The 22,216-nt window shown below is 35.2% G+C and overlaps 1 protein-coding gene across 1 annotated transcript; it reads right to left on the reverse strand.

Annotated features, from left to right (window-relative positions):
• Window positions 1-1,211: 1,211 nt before the first annotated feature.
• On the reverse strand, window positions 1,212-22,010 carry DAW1 (dynein assembly factor with WD repeats 1; the record flags this gene model as incomplete). The annotated part of the gene is made up of 13 exons (XM_081328286.1): window positions 1,212-1,619; window positions 3,130-3,292; window positions 4,476-4,552; window positions 5,432-5,546; window positions 6,348-6,450; window positions 7,074-7,180; window positions 7,924-8,031; window positions 10,767-10,866; window positions 11,121-11,243; window positions 13,790-13,848; window positions 17,505-17,649; window positions 19,836-19,908; window positions 21,971-22,010. The coding sequence occupies 13 exons, from the start codon at window positions 22,008-22,010 to the stop codon at window positions 1,585-1,587; spliced, it is 1,248 nt and encodes a 415-aa protein (XP_081184412.1). The 3' UTR covers window positions 1,212-1,584.
• Between the last annotated feature and the right edge of the window lie 206 nt (window positions 22,011-22,216).

The following is a 22,216-nucleotide window of genomic DNA, read 5'->3' on the forward strand; positions in this document are numbered from 1 at the left end:
TTGTACAACTATTTAGTGGGGGAGATATGTTTTGTATGCATCATTACCATCAAGAAACCTAATAGCCTATTAGGTAATTGATCCTTAGCCCTAATATAAGATATAAGATAAAATTAATATAACCATACATTCTGAGCTTATATCTATGCAGATATTTCCTTCACTTCTGATATGTGGAGTTTTTGCTTGCAAATAGATACATTTTAGTAGCAGCTTACTAGTTTCATTTAATTTTTGGTTTTATAAACCTTTGTACTTTCTGAAGGTATGTATTACAGAAACAAATGAGGTTTCACCTTCCACATCTGGAAAGGTGCTATGTTTTAAAAGATAGAAAATAGTGGTCCTTTGCTGTATTGGAGATTTCATCTGAGTTTTTTACCTTTCTTCATTAAAAAAGGAAACTATACATGGTGTGGATGTAGAAGGAAGTTCAGATAAGCCAATAACCTGATATTTTCAGAGCAATATGATAAATAAAAAGCAAAGATTCACACACATTTACAACTAAGCTTCATGCCAGTATCTGGATATTTTGGAACACAGTGATGCTTAGCTGACAGCAGCAGTTCTTTAACACTATTAAAAACAGAAATGACTAGGAAATGATGGATCATAAATAATAACATCAACAAATTCTGGTTTATACAAGAATTATACCAGAGCCAGCATAAACAACATTGCATGAACTTTGGGGCAGGCATTTTTTGTATAGAAACCCAAATTAGTAGGAAATCATGTTAAAAGGCTCTGTAAAACCAACAACAAGTTCTTAAGAAGAAAGGCAGTTCACATTAAATGAAAAGACATAAGGGTTATGCTATTTCAACACTACGACTCTCACAACTGAATGCCAAAATCAATGTTAATCGTTTTTATTTCAGAACATGGACCTCCAATAAACATATGAATAATTAACAGAAAATTATTCTCATAATGCAAAATAAAAAACCTTTAATACTAAAGGATTACTTAGTTAACCATATGTGAAATGTGTAGTTTATTCATTAACTAAATTATGCAGTTGTTAGTATCATTATTTTCTCATTTGCATGGAATAAACCTTAATAATTGTTAGACTGTATTTATTTAATGTTAGAAACTTCTGTTTAAATACCTGTTTAAATCTTTCAGAATGGGGCAAACCACAAATATAAACTACACTTTTTTAAAAAATCAAGAGTGTTATACAATATAAATTAACTCCCAAATATAAAATATGAATAGAATATACCAATCAATACTACAATATTTACATTATGCATATTGAAATGTTTTATTAAATAAAAATTAAACCTTGTAAGGCAAGGTATGTAAATGAATGCAAGAGTAACAACTAATAGTATGATGAAGCCTTCTCACTCCAACTAACCATCTTTAGAGGAAAAAATATACTTCTTATCATTCTCTCAATAACACATTTTACATAGCTAGCCAGCTTAGTTATTACAATAAGTCCAAGAAATAATTCTGTTACATAAAGAATAAAAAAGACAGATGCAAAAAGCAGATTTTTAAAGGTTATTGTCTATATAAAAACACTGAATTGACGTTCTTAGAGAAGTGGGTCAGGCTTTGTCCCAATTAGCGCCATATCCTACATGTATTATCTTTGCTTCCTAAAAAATAGAGAAGAATATAATATTAAGTGTTAAATCTTTTGATTAAATCCATAAGATCTAAACAATAGTCTAAGGATTCATTTATTTGCTGGATCACTAAAGAATTATGTTTATTTTATCACAATCATTATCTGTTCTTGTTTTGCTGGTAATCAGTAATTGTTTTGCTCTTAGTCTCAAGTAATTCACCACAGTAATTACCCTTTTTTGAAAATTAATCTTGCTGGCTTTATACCTTGAAAGCCATTGTGTTATTCTTTAATTATAGAAGAAATCATTATTTTCAGCCCAAATATCTTCAGTAAAAGCTCTCTGAAAGGATAAAAAAAATCTGTACTTGAAATCTTGGCAACTCTGTTTTAGTCTGAGAATATGTTATAGTGCTACACAAACTAATGGTCTAGAGCAGGGGTGTCAAACTCAATTTCATTGAGGGCCGCATCAGCATTGCAATTGCCTTCAGGGGGCCAGGTGGGTGTGGCCTGGGTGGGATTGGCCTACTGGGTGGGCATGGCCAGCTCTACATCATTTGCATCAAGTGTGCCTATGGGGGCCTGGGCAGGAGTGGGACAGATCTGAGGGTCTCTGGCAGGAGGAGGGTCTCTGGGCCAGGGCCAAGGCAGTGGGGGCCGTTCCCTCACTGTTTCCAGGATGGCTTCACGGGCCGCATGAAACCACTTCGCGGGCCAGATCTGGCCCCCAGGCCTTGTGTTTGACATGTCTGGTCTAGAGCAATATAAAGCAGCTTTATATACTATGGCTTTTTAACTGTAAGCCAAAAGGCAGACATTCATAAGATACAACTTCCCACAATTATAATTTCAACTGTATATCTTATTTTATATGTAATATAACTGTTAAACCATAAAATGAGATAATTACAATTCCTCATATATGGATTACAGCAGTGGTGGGATTCAAATATGTGAACAACCGCTTCTCTGTGTGGATGCTGCTTCTGGAAGTCCATTCTGGGCCTGGGCAACAAAAAATTAGTTACCAGTTCTGCCGAAGTGGTACGAAGTGGCTGAATCCCACCACTGGATTACAGTGTTGAATAGGCCAGCACTCAACATTGTAATCCATATATGATTATTATATGATGCATCAACTAAACTATGGCTTAATGTCTGTTCTAATTCAGATCACGGGGGGAAAAAGGCAAATGTGACTGGAAAAATATTGCCTTCCCTAGTCTTCTCTTCTTGCAATGTTTATCAATGTACAGTAGTAACATTTCAGCTACTTTTGCTTAACCTTTTTAGGACAGAAGCATAAGCAAATATTGAAGTTTGAAAGTTGTTTTATTCCATCATCACATAGATGAGAAATGTAAATAGATCAATCCCCTCCAAACCCCAACTAATTTAATCCAATATGTTTCTGAAGTAAGGTAAGAAAAACTGGGAAACTCTTTATTTCACATTGCTTTATTTTTATTCAACACTACCTGATAAAAAATTCAGTTGAAATATAACAATTCCATTTCAGTCAATGGATTAGTTACCTGTAATAATTATATTCCCTTTGTAATTGAAAGCACAGGAAAATATCTCATCAGTGTGGCCTTCCAATATTTGAATGCACTGTCCCACCTTAGGGTCCCAGAGACGAGCTGTCTTATCTGAACTGGCTGTAAGAATACGACTTCCTTGGGGATTGAAACAGATCTTTAAAAAATGATAAAATGATATTTTTTAAAAACATAGGAAAGTAGAACACTTTATTATAGTTTGTCATCATTTCTACTCCTATTTTATGTATGCAGCCAGGTGGGGTGGCTTTAGTCTAGTAATTCTCTTTAAGCAAAAAGTTGATTTAGGGCACTGAAACAGAATGAAGTTTTCCATGGCAATTTCACCAGAAATACTCTCTTTCTTCTCAGAATGGTACTTATATTTATTTTGCAAAATTAGAAAAGTAAAAAATGTAGAAATAATTATGAACTAATTTAAGATTAATTAAATTGTAGACTTAATTATGAATTAATGGATTAAAATGTATGTTAGAAAACATCAGTTAGTGTTACCTAGATTGTTATGGTTGCATATCAAAGTAGCAATTCATAGGTTGAAGATAGTTACATATCAGACCCAGTAAGTGGTAAAAATGAAAGAGGCAGATATTAGTTTTAGAAAAAAATGTGCAACATTCTGAATTTATATGATCTGTAGAAACAGCTATACAATAAACAGTTAATAGTAAACAGTCTGTAGGTGACATGGATGAATGAAAACAGGATGAGGCAGTACAAAAAAATGTGATTGGGTTAGCCAAATACTAGGGATGACTGATAATGGTGACATTATTAGTAACACTGCTTTAGACAATGTCTCTTTGTTTTGAATATATAGCTTAAGCATATCTATTAATGTATATCCAAGAAGGAAGGAATTTAAAAGCATGATCAGTTTGATAGCATACACTGGAAGGCTCAAGAATAATTAAAAATTCTAAAGGTTGGTAGAAAGGCAGTTAACTGTACCTGCAAGCTGCTGCATTACTTTCTAAATGGAGGATGATGATGGTGACGATGATGACAACTTATATATTACCTTTTACCTCATAGGATGCTCTATCTCAATGAAATGTGCAAATTGATTTCTATTGTATTATACCCACCTGACCTGATATTTTAATAACTAGACAATTAGAGTGCATGAGAGCCATTGCCTCATACTACAGTTAAGAGACACAAAGAAATAAAACTATATTTAGAATACAAATACAAAGAAAAAAACCTTTCTTGGTCACATTCAAACAGAAAAATATTTTTATGAAAAATAAGCAGAACTGACAAAGTTTGAGTTAGAACAGCAGTATTGAAGAATTTGAACCAGGGAAACATTTTACCTTTGAAATTTCTCCTGAATGGCCTTCAAGTTTTGCAATACATTTTTTTGTTTCTGAATCATATACTCTTGCTGATCCTTTAGTAAAAAAGAAGAATCTAAATAGCTTAATTACATTTTGTTAAATATAAATCAATTCAAATAAAATTCTGATAAAAGTATAAATTATATACTGGATATGACTACTTTCCTAAACATGTTTATTTGCAAATAATATCATTCAGTCTAGGGCAGACATGTCAAACTCGCGACGTCACATGACATCGCGCAATGTATTAGCTTTTTCTCCGTTGCCGGCAATGGGATGGGCGCGGTTTTGGGATAACATGTCTGGCCCGCGGGTCGGCAGTTTGACACCCCTGGTCTAGGGGAACTTACTTCATCTAAGTAACAGGCATAGTCTAGACTCAAGAGAGTCACTTGGTGCTCTCTAATCACTGAAAGAAACAAGTGGCAATGCAAACAAATAAAAAGTCTATGATTGCTTTAAAGTGTGATTATAAGTGACTTGGAAGTTTCTAAACTTTTGCAGATGATAACATATGTATGATAACATATGTATTTAAATGTTATATTTATGAGAAATACATTCCTTTGGAGATATTAGATAATATAATAATTGAAAATGACATGACCATACGAATACCCCAACACTAAACTAAACCTAACGGTTAATGGTATTGTTATAGAGGGGTTTTTTTTTATATGATTGAGCCTACATAAAAATCAAGCTGCCTTCAACAAAATACCTTACCAAAATATCTCTAATGAAAATTTTTTAGTGATCTCTACTTGCAGGCCAAAAATTTTAATCATTAAGATGCAAAAGAATTTTTTTAGAGTTTTTGCTACTTCTAGGAATACCTTCTGACAGAATGTATAACAGGAGTGAAAAATCATTTTATTTAGAAATCCTCTTCCAGCTCTTTGACCAGACCATTAAGTAATTTCACCTACCATCAGCTGAGGCACTTGCAATACGTTGGCCAGTATAATCAAAACAAACATCTAATACTTCATCATCATGGCCTGTTAAAGTTGCTACCCGCTTGCCTGTCAAAGCATTCCAAAGCTGCAATGTGGAGAGAAAGCATTAAACAACCCATACAAATAATTTCAGGCAATCAAAACATCTTTTTATATTAAACTGGACTTTCATTGCAAGTATAGCTAGCCTTTAATCTTTTTCTTTAAAAGGATATACAGCTAGTATAAAGCAGAGTAAAAGATAGTTTTTATGACAAAACAGCAATGTAAATTAGACAGTTACTGAAATCATTTTTAATGCAAGGTGCTCTTTTACAGAATTGTTAGGGATAGATTTAGTTCACCAGATTTCAATATATTGTTATGTTTCTTTTCAAGCCAGGTTGATATGTAGTGTATTAGTCTTGTTGCTGTTCTTACGCAGTTGACATGTGCTCAGAAATCACAGTGTGGTATTTTTAAAGTTTAATCTTTGATCCAAAAGTGTGACAATCACGTTACTAAATGGCTGAACAAAAAGGTGACTGTCTAGTCTGCCAGTACTGTATAGATACTGTATCTTTAATATCTATATCCCGTATCTTTGGCTGAAATGTACTATTCTCCAAAGTTCTAGGGCACCTGGCTCATATTTCCGATTGTCTTATTAGTGTCTAACAGCTTATATGCTGCTTCTGAACTATGATTTCTATAAAATTCTATACAGGAAGCAATATTCCATTGCTTGGATCTACATTTCAGAATCCCTGAAAAGAAACTAAAAAGGGTCAAACAAATCCAAAGAAGACATGACTAACTAAATCTTTTTGCTGGATCAAATATTTTAGTTGAATAATAAAACCTTTCCATATAAAACCTTATCATAATCGGCAATACACTATTGTACCATGCATGTTTTGTCCATAGATCCAGTGATGATCAGAGTACAATCCCAGTTGAACTGTGCGCTGCTTATTTCTGCACGATGGCCTATTAAAGTATGCATTCTCCTGATGGGAAAGAAAATAAATTTCAAGTTATATTTAATGGTAGTTAAATATATTAATCACAGACTTCCTTGGGAAAAAAGTTAGAAAAATGCTACAGATACAGTAGTGCTGCCCTTGATATGTTTATTTAATAAGTATCACAAAGTTTCAAAGATTCAAAAAGTTTTATTTGCTTCAAATACAGAAAACATGTAACCAAAGCACAACAGTGTTATAGATACAAAAGATTTTGCAGTTTATGGAAGCATTTGGACATCAATTTATGCTTGTTAAACTGACTGCCTTAAAAATTACCAGATAATCCTAGATTATTTGGGCAATCTTTGGTTTGTTTTTGCCCTTTTCAGTTATTTTTATCATGCATCTATACACACTGGAAAAATGGGAAACCAAATCAAAGCATGGATCACTGTTTTTACATCATACTATGCTGCAATGCAGTCAGTCAACTGCAAACAGTAATCTGCAAGTGTGGAAATCTGCCTTAAAAGAAAAAATAGCTCATTCATTCACTCTACTGCATTAAGTAAAAATGTATAGAGGCCACATTATGAACTACATAATCCTAGCCTATACAAAACAGGATTTTTGTAAAGCATAACATAAAAAATATAAAATAGTACCTGCCCGTGCTAACATCCCATACTGCAACTGTATGGTCGAAAGAACCTGTGATGATTTTGTCTCCTGTGGTGTTAAACGATAATGCAATTATCTCTGCAGAATGTCCCTACATTTTTTAATAAAAAAGAGGATTTCATAGAATTATTTATATGTACAGTAGTACAAACAAATATTTTTTCAGACATGAAATGAGGTAAAAGTAAAGAAAATTGGTAGTATTGGAACCTGAGTGAAAAAATAAGTCACTGGCTTGTTATGACATATTAGGTTATAGTTCATGAAGTTTGACTGAAGTGTATGCATGGGACAAACAATACAAAAAACATGGTAAGCAGACAAAATATGAAGTGGAAGTGGACTGGGCAATTTTGATTTAAGATAGGTTGTGGATCTCATTTGGTGAACTGGATTATCTCCAATTAACATGAATAATTCTAAAAAAGGAGTGGGCACGTACTACAAAATACAAGCAGATGGGGGTTATGTACTGGGCTCCTCAGAAGCAAAAGTGGTGGAAATGACTTGGAGTCTCCCTGCCTGCTTCCCCATTGACTTTGCCCAGAAAGATGGCAGGGAAGGTTGTAAATGGCGATCATGTGACCACAGTTCTCTGAGATATTGTAATCACAAGCTGGGTGCCTGAGTACCTAACTACCTCACATAACTGCAGGGAGCTAAAATGGCCAAAACGTCATGGACCAGTTTTTCAGTGCTGCTTTAACTTTGAATATTTACTGAACAAATGGATATAAGGCAACAGCTACCTGTATTCTTTCAATAACTTTTATTTCATTTAAAACATAAGAAAGCATCATATGCCTGCTAGAACTATAAGTAATTGCAACTCACTGTTAATCTGACTACTTCTTCTCCATTCTGTATGTCCCATAGTCTAGCTGTAGTGTCCATGCTTCCAGTTGCAACTAGTGTGCTTTGAAGATTAAATGACAAGCAAACCTGTAAGATAAAAAAGGGAAAGCACATCTTTTTAGAAATCCTTAGCTTTCCTAACTTCCTTGCTGTCAGGCAGGTGATAGCATGACAGAATGCAATTCCTGCTGATCTATGCCTTATTGATTGCACAGGATTATAAATGGCAACAAGGAGATGGATCTGAGCCTAAAAATTCTCAGTCATCCAATTTTGGAAGGCTTGAGGCTGAGCTTGTTTCTCTCCATCCAGACCTGCCCAGCATCCAGACATTGGACATTGATGGCATCATTTGGATAGCCCAGAATCAAGATGTACAACTGGATAAAATCAGCATATTGATGATAATGGGTTCTGAATTAATGGATGATCTCTTCCAGCTGTTTCATGTACATATTAAACAGGAGGGGGGAATATGTCATGCTCAGAGGCACTCCACAGACAAAGGGCTGAGGGTATAACTTCCTGCTCTTGCCAACACAAACTAGAACTGGCCCGGAGAAAGGAGAACCATTATAACACAATGTCCCCAACTTCCAAATCCTGCAGTCAGTCCAAAACAGTACCATGCTCAACAGTATCAAAACCATTGAAAGATGAACACAAGGATGGATACATCAGCTAACCCCAGCTCCACCAAAGGTCATCATCAAGTAATGCAGTCTCTGAAACTCAGCATGAAACCAGACTAAAATGGATGAAGATAATCAGCTTCATTAAGTATTTTCAGGAACTGCAGTCCAACCACCTTTTTTCATTGTAGATATTAGAAACCTATAATGCCTATAATGATTGAACACTGCTGTGCCTAAATTAGCTTCTTGAGGAGGCGATGCACTACCATTTCCTTTAAGCCAAAGGAATTAATATCAGAGAATGGATCCTCCACTTCCTAGGCAGCTATAATAACCCAGGAGAAGCCCAGATCTAATAAGGAAGTGACTGAATTCAATCTGAAGTATCCTGGAAATCTCATCAGGAGTCAGATTCAACTCATACTGGCTAACGTCTATACCAGGGGTAGGCAACCTTGGCTCTTTTATGACTCGTGGACTTCAACTCCATGCTGGCTCAGGAATTGTGGGAGTTGAAGTCCACGAATCATAAAAGAGCCAAGGTTGCCTACCCCTGGTCTATACAAATGTATGGCTAGTCTCTATCTACTTTCATCTTTCCAAGTTTCCAGAAAAAAAATAAATCATGACATAGCCTGCAAAAACTGTAGTTCTGTTGTTCACAATAAGTACCTGAATTCTAAAATTATGATAACAAGACAAAGGGATTTGCCAGGTGTGTACTTCTTTTATAAATTGGGAGAAGATAGAAAAAACAGCTTATAGAATATGAGTGTGACTATATAAGTTTATCGATTGCTTGAAGGACTAAAATCCTTTAAGACACATGGAGCTGTTTCATGTTCATGAATTCCTTTTAAACATTATGCTGAATATAATATGGATTATGACATAACACTGGGTATTTCTCATTAAAGTGATAAATAACATGATTTTTCAAGCATCTTTCTACAAATCCTATTGAATTCTAATTGGTTTTAGTTCTAATTAATATAATTAAACCCACAGTTTAATAGTTAGTACCTATCTATATCTTAATTGGGATCTCTGTGCAATGGTACCAAACATATGTCAAAATCAATGTACTGATGTAAAAGTATAAACCAGTTAATATCATCAAATACACTTTTGAAGAAGTACTATTTAAGAAAGGAAGTAACCACTGAATGAGTTTGGTTTTTCTTAACAAATGAAGAACATAAAGAACATATACATTTACAACCCAAAAGAATGTATCTAATGAAATTGGCTTTGGTCCATAAAAGCTTATGTGACAGTCCATTCCACAAGACCCTTAATTATTTTTGTTACTTTCCTGAAATTAGGAAAAGTTTTACTATTTGGCATAAGACTGCAACTAAGACAAAAATACAAAGATATTCCTTAAATTATCCCTAATTAACAAATAAATGTATAAATTCTATTTCAATTTATTTGTGAGAAAACAACATGTGTTAATATTACTAATCTAATTTTGGTAAGATGTAGTGAATATAGTCACTCCTCATATTATGATTACTCAGTTAGTGACCATTCACAAATATAAGTGGTAATAAAAGATTCATTTTCTGACCAATGCCTGCAACCAAATTCTAGTTACCTGTCAACAAAAGGCTTCAGTATGCAACTGATTAAATTCTGGTCAGTTTCAAGAAGCAGCACTAACCAATGCAGGGTTCTAATCAAGAAATTAAAGTCCTGAGCTTCTTAACTTATGGCACTTGGGGACATGCTGTTCTGCAGAGAAAAGCAGCTCAAGAGGAGACAGCTTGTTTAAGCAAGCTCTCCACTTTGCAAAGGAGCAAAAATGGGGGAAAAATGGCTCAGGCACAGGACACTGTATGAGAGAACTTCCATTTGAATGAGATGGCAGCAAACAATGATCTTTGCAGTCTCTCTCTCTCTCTTCCCCTCTCTGTCAGTCATATGTTAATTGAACAACCATTTTGCTTAAAAACAATTGCTGGAATGAATTGCGGTCACTAAATGAGAAGAGAGTGTATACAACACTGATTGAAGAGGTTTGTAGGAAATGAAATAACTCCCTATTAGAAAATGAAATGTTCAAGTCTAAAATGTGTTGCATTCTAACTTAGAAATAACTGTTCTCAGCTGCAGCAAGTCATGTCACATTTGGAACACATCCAATGGGATTGGAACAAGTGTAACCTAAACTCCTGTACTTACAATTTCTGCAGTATGTCCTCTAAAAGTATAATAGCATTTTCCTGTGTCTACACTCCATAATTTGCAGGTTTTATCAAATGATCCAGTAGCAATCTTGTCACTAAATAAATAGAAAAATATTGTTTTAATTACTAACTCCATATATTTGTTGATTTAACTTATATGGTGCCAAATCCTGTAAGACTCCTATCAATTAACAGCATTGCATCAAATAGAGGAGGAAACCAAAATAAAATTCAGTGCAAATTAAGACTGGGGTATAAAAATAACCCTTTCAAATTAATTTTGCAACATACTTTAGATTTCAAGACATTAATGACCATGGTGTATTAAGGATATTGAAAAGTTACATACCCATAAGGATTATTGAAAGCAATTGCATATACCACATTTCTATGGCCTTCCAGAGAGCGTAATTCTTCTCCTGTTGCTGTATCCCAAAGTTTGCATGTTCGGTCATAACTTCCAGTGATAAAGCTACAACAAACAAGTTCATCATGAATTCAGTGGCTATCTTTCCTCTCATTCTCATATTTTTCTTTAAGGAATATTGTACTGGCCAAGATTACAACAAATCTAAACATTTATAATTCCAGGTTTGTTGAGAAGATGGCATGACATCTATTTGTCTTTTAACAATGACGGAGCCCAGAAGGTCTAAGTATGGATGTCTCAAAACTCCTTTCCCAGAAGTCCTCTGAGTTTACATATCCTGGCCCATCTTCCTGCCTTAGTGTATAAAGTTTGCTGTTACTGCTGCCTATCTTCCAGAGAGATGCTGTTACCTGTAACATCAACCCAGTGATGCCCTCGCTGTGATGTCCCGTTGCCTGGAGGCGGTGAGGCTCTGGATGGGGAGGAACAGGCTTCGTCTTAATCCCGACAAGACCGAGTAGCTGTACATACCGGCATCTCGGGTTACCCAGTTTATTCCATCTTTAACTATGGGGGGTGAGGTGTTATCCCCCATAGATAGGGCTCGCAACTTGGGCGTCCTCCTTGATTCACAGCTCAGTTTAGAAGGTCAGATAGGAGCTGTGACCAGGGGGGCTTTTGCCCAGGTTCGCCTGGTGCGGCCCTATTTGGACCGAGATGCCCTACGTACAGTCACTCATGTGCTCGTGACCTCTCAGATAGACTACTGCAATGCTCTCTACATGGGGCTGCCCTTGAGGACCACTCGGAGGCTCCAACTGGTGCAGAATGCGGCCGCGCGAGTTGTGATGGGGGTCTCCCGATACTCCCATATAACACCTCTGCTCCGCGAGCTGCATTGGCTTCCAGTTGCCCTCCGGGTGAGATTCAAGGTGCTGGTGATGACCTATAAAGCCCTAAATGGCATGGGTCCGGATTACTTACAGGAGCACCTTCTGCCGGCGTCAACTTCCCATCATCCTGTGCGCTCCCACAGAGAGGGCCTCCTCAGGGTGCCATCAGCCAGGGAATGCCGACTGGCGGCCCCCAGGGGGAGAGCATTCTCTGTGGGCACGCCTGCCCTCTGGAACCAGCTCCCTGTTGAGCTCCGGATGGCTCCCGACCTTTGCTCCTTTCGCTGTGACCTGAAAACTTGGTTATTTGAGCTTGCCGGCCTGGACTGAGGGTTTGGGATTTTAAAATTTTTAGAATGTGGTTTACTTGTTGGGGCTAATTTAATTTAATTTATTTTTAACCTTGTATATTGTGTTTTAATTGCCCTGTACACCGCCCCGAGTCCTTCGGGAGAAGGGCGGTATATAAATCCAATAAAATAAATAAATACATAGACATCTTAAAGCCTTAAAGCCAACTGGCAAATAGAGAGGAGAAAATAATGATAAAAATAAATGCACTCTATAACTCTATCTCCTAGAATGGTAGCAAGAGGTATGTGTCTAGAGAAATCTAGAGAAAGATCAATTTCTTAATTCTACTGTAGAGAAAGATCAACCTCTTAAGTGTTAAATAAAATTTATTAAAAAATGGGAAAAAATAATATAAAAATTCCTTTTATTTCTTTTTAGGAATCACGTGTAAAACAATCAGTACTGAAGAAATGAATATATAATGCTTCCCAAAATCACCTACAGCATCATACATTTTCCACATAAAATTTAGGAATGGAAGGAAAATTAGGATTATGGACAGATACAACACAATCCTAAATTTAGAGGAATTTTGCTCTGTCAATTTCTAAGCCACATTAATAGCACCCAATTTATTGAGCATGTACAGAGAACACAAATAACAAAATATCTGGGCCCAACACATCTGCTTCCTTCTTTTTTCGGGAGTTTTGACTTGGGGTTTTTTTCCTCTCAAAACCGACACATTTTTCTTCATAAGGAGAGGTTAGGAAGAATTTCCTACCATGATACATTCAGTACTAGTTATGAAGTATTATTAGTAAGAAAGTGAAAAATGTCAAGGGCTTTTGTGTCCTTTACATTTTTGAATTGTTGAATAATGATGCAGTTTTATATATGTCTAGTAGGACTTGTCCTGAATAAATAATTATTTGCAGCCTCAATAGCTTTGCAATCTAAAATCTGGATTTTGGTGGCAATTTTCTATTACATAAATATTAATAAAATGTTCACCATAGCATAAGTGAACTAAAAGAATAAAAAATAATAAATTCAGCATTGGGACATGCTTTTCAAATGTTAACATTAATAGTTTTAAATATTATCTCAGTGAATGACATTTTTAAAATGGTAGATTTGTGTTAGATTATTAACTAGCAGCATTTCAAGGAATGGGTAGAAAAAGCATAACATTGGCTAAGGAAAAGAAAAAAGTATCATATTTATTCAATGTCATTTTGCTATCTATTTTTTACTGAAATATTTTAATTGACGGTTTTTTCTACTGTTGTTGCTACTGCTGTAGTTTTGGCCTTTCATACCATATTAATAAGCTTTCTTTAGTTAAAACAATAGCATGGAAAAACATGTATTATTAAATATACCAAATACAATTTTAGTTTAGGCATACCATTCCATTTAAATTACTTACTTTTAATTTAACTACATATCCAAACTTACCAAGAACCGGATTTGTTAAAGGCAACGTTGGTGAGTGGTAATATATGTGCTCGAAGTACCTGAAATTACAGAAAATAGCAGTGCAGTTTTCATATTTCTGTAGATTTTTGCGTTTGTAAATCCAGTTTCATAAATGTATATTTGAAATATGGCTTGTTTCAAACAAAATTAAGCGTTTTACTGATTTGAATGCTTATTGATTTCAATGGCAGTCATTTAAGTATGCAATTCACTTGAATTCAGTGAGGATTTGGCTAGATTAAATTAAATTACCATGCCATAGCAGCATGCTTTATGTATGAAGCACTCAAATGCCAATCAAGTATGCTACAGCAGCTTGCTACTATGCTGAGCACACACATACACATGCACACAAACACATGGAGATCACCCAGGAAACAGCTAAGTAAGACACAGCCATTTCATATGTCTCCATTAAGAAGTGTTATTGACAGTTACAAGGTGATATGAAGTGAAAATAGAAAACTAGTCTTATTTGCACTTCTCTGTTCTTGACAATTAGTATCCAAGGAATATATTTGCATGTCATTCCTTATTGAACCATGGGAAGGGGGAGCCCCTATTTTTATCAATATGAAGGACATCTTTTAAGCAGAACTTTTTTTTCATATTAACTACATTCTGTATCTTGCTCTCATGGAACAAGATGCATATAAGTAACCTAGAGGTTGGGGATTTTTTTAATAAAGAAATAAAACTTAAATTTGCATAACTGATGAAAGGTTATGTCACTTATAACAATTTTATCTTCACTGCCTGATTTTGAATTATCTTATCAAAAGAAGAAAGGCCGAGAAAGAAGAAAGGCAATGTTCAAAGCTTTCTGAAAAATGCTTAAAAATTGTTTAAAAATTAAATTAAGTTAAAAGATTGAAAAAGTTAGGATATGATAATTACTAATAGAAGAACTTCTGAAAAATACAGCATAAATAATAACAGAACACAGAGGAGTCAAGCATTTTTACCTGTCATTCAACAAACAAAATCTAAGGAAAGTTTTTGAAAAACTTTGTATCCAACTTATTACATCTGTTGTTTTTTTTTAACCAATGGGAAAACCATGGTTCCTCAAACAGTTACTAATGCTTTTCTACAAACACCCTGAGTATTCTATAATATTAGTGCCAATTCATACAATTTAGCAGAGTTCATACTTCATACTAGGCCAGGGTATATATCTGTGAGAGAATCAGCAAGGGGAAAAACCTTTTAAGCCACAGCATCCTGGTTTTCTGTTACTATTTCATTGTAAAATTAAGACTTAAAAAATATTATATTTTTGCAGCCTATGTAAGAAAAGCCAAGACCATCAGCTAAGATTTTAGATGGAACAAAAATCTTCCTGAATGAAAAATAATAGTCCTGCTTTATATAAATATTCATATTCTTTGGCAATAAATGCCCTTGTAGAACAGGCCTAAACCCAACTCTTAATTGATGATCTATAGATTTTTTTCTATTGCATTGGTGATACTAGTGAAGGTTCCCCCCCTTGCATCTTTAATTTAGATGAATATTACAATAGTCAATTTTTCTATTCAACTGCCTAAAATATCTTACTCTAGTACAAATAATATACAGTAATTGTTTTTATGCACCTTTCCTTTGCACAAACTCTGTAATCACACTTAGCACAAATGTACTTTTATATACTGCAGTAATTTTTAACTCACTTTTCTTCTTGTTTTACCTACATTTCTGGCTGACAACAGATGCCAACAATTTGCATTGATTGGCGCCATACATCTCATGGCATAATCCAGTCACCGCAGTTTAAGCAAATTCACAGCATTTTAGGATAAAAGAAATCTATGGACATTTATATCTCTAGTTCACATTAGATGTTAATGCTTTATGGATCATAGTACATCACTTAACCACTTAGCTAAACATAGCAAACACATGAATAGCAAGTACTACAACTTATTTTCAAATTACATTGTCTCCCACTAAAAATCTTCCTTTCGGTTGAGGTATCTTGGAACTGCATGCCCTTCAGAGACTATTGTAGCTGGAATCCAATATTAGTCCATTTAAAATAGCTCAACACTGTCATCTAGCTTTATCAATGAGATATTGCAATTTCAGAAAAGGATAAAAATAAACCATTTATAAAACAGAAATTCCCTGAAATCTTTGATATATGTATTATTATTATTCCACCCTTTTAAAATATTTGGTCAACAAAAGGTAGAGAACATATTTAATACTCCTGCCTCCTATTTTCCTCACAATAATAACTTTGTGAGGTGTGTTTGTGGTGAGAGACTGACCCAATGCCATCCAACTGGCTTTGGGAGCCTAGAAATCAGTCTCCTAGTTTTTAGGCTGGTACATTAACCTTAGCATCATAATGGCTCTCTATATAGTTTGCTTTAGTTTTTCAAAAAACAGAAATAGTTCGCCATTGTCTGTTTTTCATGATTTTCAATGAAATTTAATCTTGGGATTTCATAATTTGGGATTTTAGGGTGATTTCCTATTGAAATATTAAGCAGGAGTTTTTTAAAGATTGCCTAGATGTTGCCATCTAACCCAATAATTTAGCCATCTAAAGTGTTTCATTAAAAGTTTAATCAATCTTTTCCTGCTAGCTGCCTGAAAAAACCAAGAATCTATATTCTAAAAAAGCCCAATATATTGTAATCATTCTTCACCTTAATGCAGGGACACACATTTTTTCCTGTCAAGAGTCATATAGTGTTTGAATGATATAACAGAGAAACATTCAGTGTGAGAACAGGACAATAGCTAAATTTCTTTTCATTTTATTTACATTTAATGAAAATGAAAAACAACTGATAAATTTATTCTCAAATCATTTATTTCCTTTTATTACATCCAAAATGACATAGTAACAAAAGGCATGCTGCAGGCATCATTGGCCAGGGCCAGGGATCTAGATTTGGTGGATCCCAGGAAACATGCTTTCTCTGTTATGGTGCCCACCTTATGTAACTTCCCTCCCACAAAATTACACTGATCCCATCCTCATCTTGACATTCCATAAAGTGATCAGTACATGGTTATATGACCAGGCCTGGAGCTCCCATGGAACCGGAGACTTGGCTAGATGGTTCCAGTGTTGAAGGGAGCATTTCTTATTCTCCCTCCATTTTGATTGTATTTTGGGTTCTTAAAGATATTTATTACTAGGATTTTTCAAATTTGTACTCATTGTTTTATGTTTTTCATCTATTGCTGTACACCACTCAAAGTCGCCTCAGTGAGATGGGTGGCTATGTAAATTTCAGAGAAAGAGAGAGAGAGAGAGAGAGACAGAGACAGAGAGAGACAGACAGACAGAGCGGGGAGGAAAGAGGGAGAGAGACAATCTTTGGGAAGCATCTACTGGCCATAGCCAAGACTTTCCAGCCTCAGACTATTTACCTGTGCCTTAGTGGATCACAGTATTGTAGCTGAAATTTTGATTTTTTTCAGAATGAAAATGAAAGAATCAAAGATTACATATCTATATTTCTCATCCGCAAAAAAGTAGGAATTAAAGTATCAAGTAAGATTTGCAACAAAGTGTTGCAATGCAGCTTCACTTTTTAAGTAGAGTGCAGATGTTTGCCTCTCCTTTTTATTTTGTTTTCTTATATTAGCACTCAAGAAAGAAAGATAGGAAACAATATTTCAAAATACAAAGATTCTTTACTGCATGACTAAAAAAATACCTCATGACTCTTACCTTAAAAAGATAGAACTTGTGGTCCAGTTGTTGTCCAAGCTTCTCTTGCAATCGTAGAATTAAATGTACAACCTGATTTTTCTGTGACTGTGTGATGAGAGGTTCTGCTTTTCTAATATCTTCTACTAAGGCTTGTACATCAGTTCTAAAGTACATTTTAAAACACATTTTTCACCTTCTGACAAACATTCAAAAATGTTATTCAGTTATCTTAATTAGATAATTGTTCCTATTCTCAACATCCATCATGCCAGTGTTGGTTTCTCTGGGAATGATGGAAGCTGCAGTAAATAATGTTAAATTAAAGTAAACTCAAATTTCAAGTTGAGTAAAACATACTTCTTTAACATACAGAATATTTCAGCAGCAGTTTACAAAAATAAATATAAAAATGAATTATGCATAATTGCAATATTTTATAGTGTTCACTCAACTATTTAGCAATCTGATCAGTGAAACTTATTTCTAAATTTAAATATTCCACATATGATGATATGGTGGTAGTGATGGAAGAATTCTATAGCACATTCTTAAAAACTTATTTTTAGGGTTTTTTAAAAAAAATATTGTGGAAGTCTCCCTTACCACCATCTACTATTCTTTTATGTAAAACAAAATCCTTCTTGCTGGTTTATACATCTCAGCAATTTTATTAAAGCTAATAAGGTTTTTAAATCTTTCTTAGGACCATAGATAATGATAACATTTTATATGTATGAAGCTTAGGTGTATGAATTGCTAAATTATATCAATCAGGTTTTCAATAATTGCTCTAACCTTTTAAACCTAATTGTTTGGAACAGTCTTCTCTAACACGGTAATTGTCTGTACACTAACAAAGGAGCAAGACTCGTTTAGTTCAAATAAGACTTTTCTAGAAGCTTTACTGAATTAAATCCAAGATTTCTCAGTGAGGTTGCTGAAAACAAATACTGCTTTACTCCTGCAGATTGATAAAGTTTTAAATCTCAAAGAGAAGATGTTTCTTGTAGTGGGGTTCCTAGTACAGGAATTCATTGACAAAGGTGGCCATTTAGTTCCTTTTGACAATCTACCTCTAGGACATTTTTTTCATACATGTTTTTGGCTTCATAAATAAGCTGCTTTGGTCCCACGAGATGGTTGTTTGAGCAAATACCTGCTTTCATCTATCTTTAGTTAATTATTTCATTACTGTAGGTTTTATTTCTATTATTTTGTATCTTTTCTATTATTTTGTATCTTTTCTGTATTATATATTGTAAGTCACCTTCCAAGTCATATGGTAGAAAGGCAACATACAAATTTAAGAAGTGAAATATTGAACTTGGTGGAACTTACTTCTGAGTAAACATGCATAGGATTGGCATATAACAGCTTTTCTCACAATAAATACAAAATTTGAGTTTTCTCATTAGGTAACTTTTCTATTTCTGATCAATTCATTTGAAATTATACTAATCGTAAAACTGTCTTCTTAAACATAGAACTTTGAAATCAGTTTTTCAAATAAGGATTTAATTACTTCAATGGCATAATGTTTTTGTCAGTTGACAGTTTTAATTTATACTAAATGTATAAATTACATTTATACTACAATATATTTAATCTTCTTTTAATCTTCTTTTAATTTCCTCCACCATGTTTATTTGTCTCCTCCCTATCCCCATCCTCACAATAAAATATACTTTTTGGTGTAGAGCTTCTCAGAATGTATCATAAGGAGTTATAAGGAGATATAAATGGGATTAAAAAATTTTTTTTTTACATTCCATCTATTTTTTTTAATTCAACCACTGTGAAAATAGCTTCAAGTCTTTTGAAATGTTAAATGTACAATACCACTAAATATCAATATACAGTTTATGAAGGAGGTGTATACAGAGTCTCACATATGATGGATAAGTTTCTCACTTGGAAATAAAGTATGTAAACAAAGAGGATTTGCCAGGTATCATCTGAATCATGGTAAACCATAAAAAAAACCTGATGACAGGAAGTAGGGTATTTTCCACTGTGCTGGATGTTTCAAGCAAAGACTGGACAGTCATTTTCTAGAGATGGTTAATTGGAATTTCTGCAGAATTGTTGGACTCGGTGTCCTAAATAGCCCTTTCCAATTCTATAATATTATGAGTTTTAAGCCCACAAAAATTCATAAAGAAACTAATAGCTACAGTATATGTCAGGTATGCCAAAGACGACAGGATTAGGCATTCATATCTTTGTCTTAAATAAACAAACCTAGATTAACATCACAAACATTACAATTAAAAAGTAGTATTTTTCTGCTCAGCATATCTGTGTGCATTACTTAATAGCCCTAGTGTTATAATAAAACATAATACTCACGCAGTATTGAGATCTAGTAAGTCTATGGATTTGGTTTTCAGTTCCCCACTTTGAATATATTCTAAAATAATGCCTTTGAAGAAGCAAAACAGTACAATTATGAATTCCATGTTGAGATAGTTTCTAATCATAAGCACTATAGAAATGGGCCTTTCTTTTGATAAAACTTACTGTTTTCAAGTAGCATTTCTATTGCTGTTTCTGTCATAGTGCAGGGCATAAACCAGGGCACCAAAACTTTCAACTAGTTGAATATACATAAACTTGGTTTCCTCAAGGTACAATCCCCTTTCCCATTACCACTTATACTCCATTTCTGAATCATAGGTGAGAAGGATTTTATAGATTTTATAGATTATGGAGAATTGCTAAAAAAAAATTCCACTGTTTTGAGCACATACTGTAATAAATAGGCTGGACAGCACTTTGGATTCAATCTTGAAACAATTTTTTGAAGCATGCAGAAGCACAGATATAATACCTACCTGAAATACTGTAAAGCAGTGCTTCTCAAACTTTTCTTCACCATGGACCCCCTTTAAATACCTTTTGTGATCACAGAACCTCAGACCCAAGACCTAACTCAAGATTTAAATCATAATATTTCTTCAAGCCTTTGTGGACCCCCTGTAATGATATCGTGCACTTCCCCAGCAGTCTATGGACAACAAGTTGAGAAGTACTGCTGCAAAGCAATCATAAGCAATCTCAGGAAAGACATAACTGCTTTAAGGTGTTGTAGAAAAGTGCTACATCCATGCTTCTTCCTACATGGAAGCATGTTTTGTAAATAAATATATCTGGTGCACTATATCAGAGGTCTCCAACCTTTTTGGTTTGGTGACCCGGAAAGGGAGGCAGGCATTGCTACATCCATGTGCAACTGTATGCGCATGTGCAAGAGTGCAACAAATGGGGCGGCGCTAGCGCTGGTGGGACGCTATGGGCGGCACTAGTGCCAGAGGGACACTTTGGGGCAGGGCGGCGCTAACACCAGTGGGATGCTTGAGGAGGCACTAGTGCTAGTGGGATGCTAGGGGCAGGCTGGTGCTAGTGCCAGCAGGATGCTTGGGACGACGCTAGTGCAAGTATGGGGGTGGGTGAGTGTACGCATGTGTGCGCATGCACTGGCCATCTCTTCACGCGGCCCTATAGTGGGCCAAATGGCCACAGCCCACAGGTTGGGGACCCCTGCACTATATATTCTTACTAGCTGTATTCCTTGCAGATAATATTTAAAATCTTAGACTTTATTACAATTGACATAGTATAACAGAGACTGCCCTTTATCAGAACAAACCCACAACAAAGTTCTAAAGTTTGAATACTAGAAAAATGGACATTCCCTTCAACATACAGCAAATACTGTCTTTATGATTATGAGTTTGATTTCTGAAACTATATTACAGTACTTGCATGAAACTACATTCATGGCAAAAGCATTTGACCTGTGGACTTCCCAACATAAAAATTATATTCTGAGCCAATTAAATTGGCACTGTTTGAATCATTTGTTAGTACATCTGAAGTAATTAACTGGCTATAAATTAACTATCATCTAATGCATCAGAAAACTTTTAAACTGCTTTAAAGTGAGAAAGTGATATATACTATAGGGCACAGAGTGAACAGCATCCAACATAATTATTTTAGTACTTTGCTCCAACAATTGCTTTAAAATATTAACAATTTTAATGCATGTAACATTCAAATGAGTTTTTAAAACACTTAAATATTTCCAGCCATATGAAACTGAGTTTTAGGAGACAAAGCAGCCTAATTTTTAAAAAACTAAAACAGTACTTCCATACCAATTCTGTTTACCATTTTGGATAATCATATCTATCTATCTGTCTGTCTATGGTTAGGAATTATGCAAATCTATCTATCTATCATCTATCTACCTACCTACCTACCTACCTACCTATCTATGGTTAGGAATTATGCAAGTTTCCCCGTTATCCTTTCCCATACTGCCGGTCTCCCCACAGCCTCCGTTTGCCTGCACCCAAGGCTTTCTCTCTTTCCCCATCGTCACGGTCCTTCCCCGCCGAGCCCTCTTCCCACAGGAGTTCGCATCCGCAACTGCCTCTCTCCCTCCCTCCCTCCCAGCTCTGCCGTGAACCTTTCCGCACCCGGCGGGTAATATCGCAGCAAGAACCGCTTCAGCCTCATCTTGTCTCCGGCCGCCGAAAACTTAGAACTGGAGTCGTTGTCATAGAAACCAGACAAACCGACGCTCAAGTGCAGTGCGCAGGCGTAGCTGGGTACCAACCGAAAAGGAGGGATTTGGTTTTCTGCCTCGGGCCTCGACCTTGTTACTATGACAGCGGGAGGCGTGGCATAAAAATCGTCAGTTTTTCCGCGACGTCGTAGTGAGC

Source organism: Vipera berus (assembly GCF_964194415.1).
Source record: "Vipera berus genome assembly, chromosome: 5".
Classification (NCBI taxonomy): Eukaryota; Metazoa; Chordata; class Lepidosauria; order Squamata; family Viperidae; genus Vipera; species Vipera berus.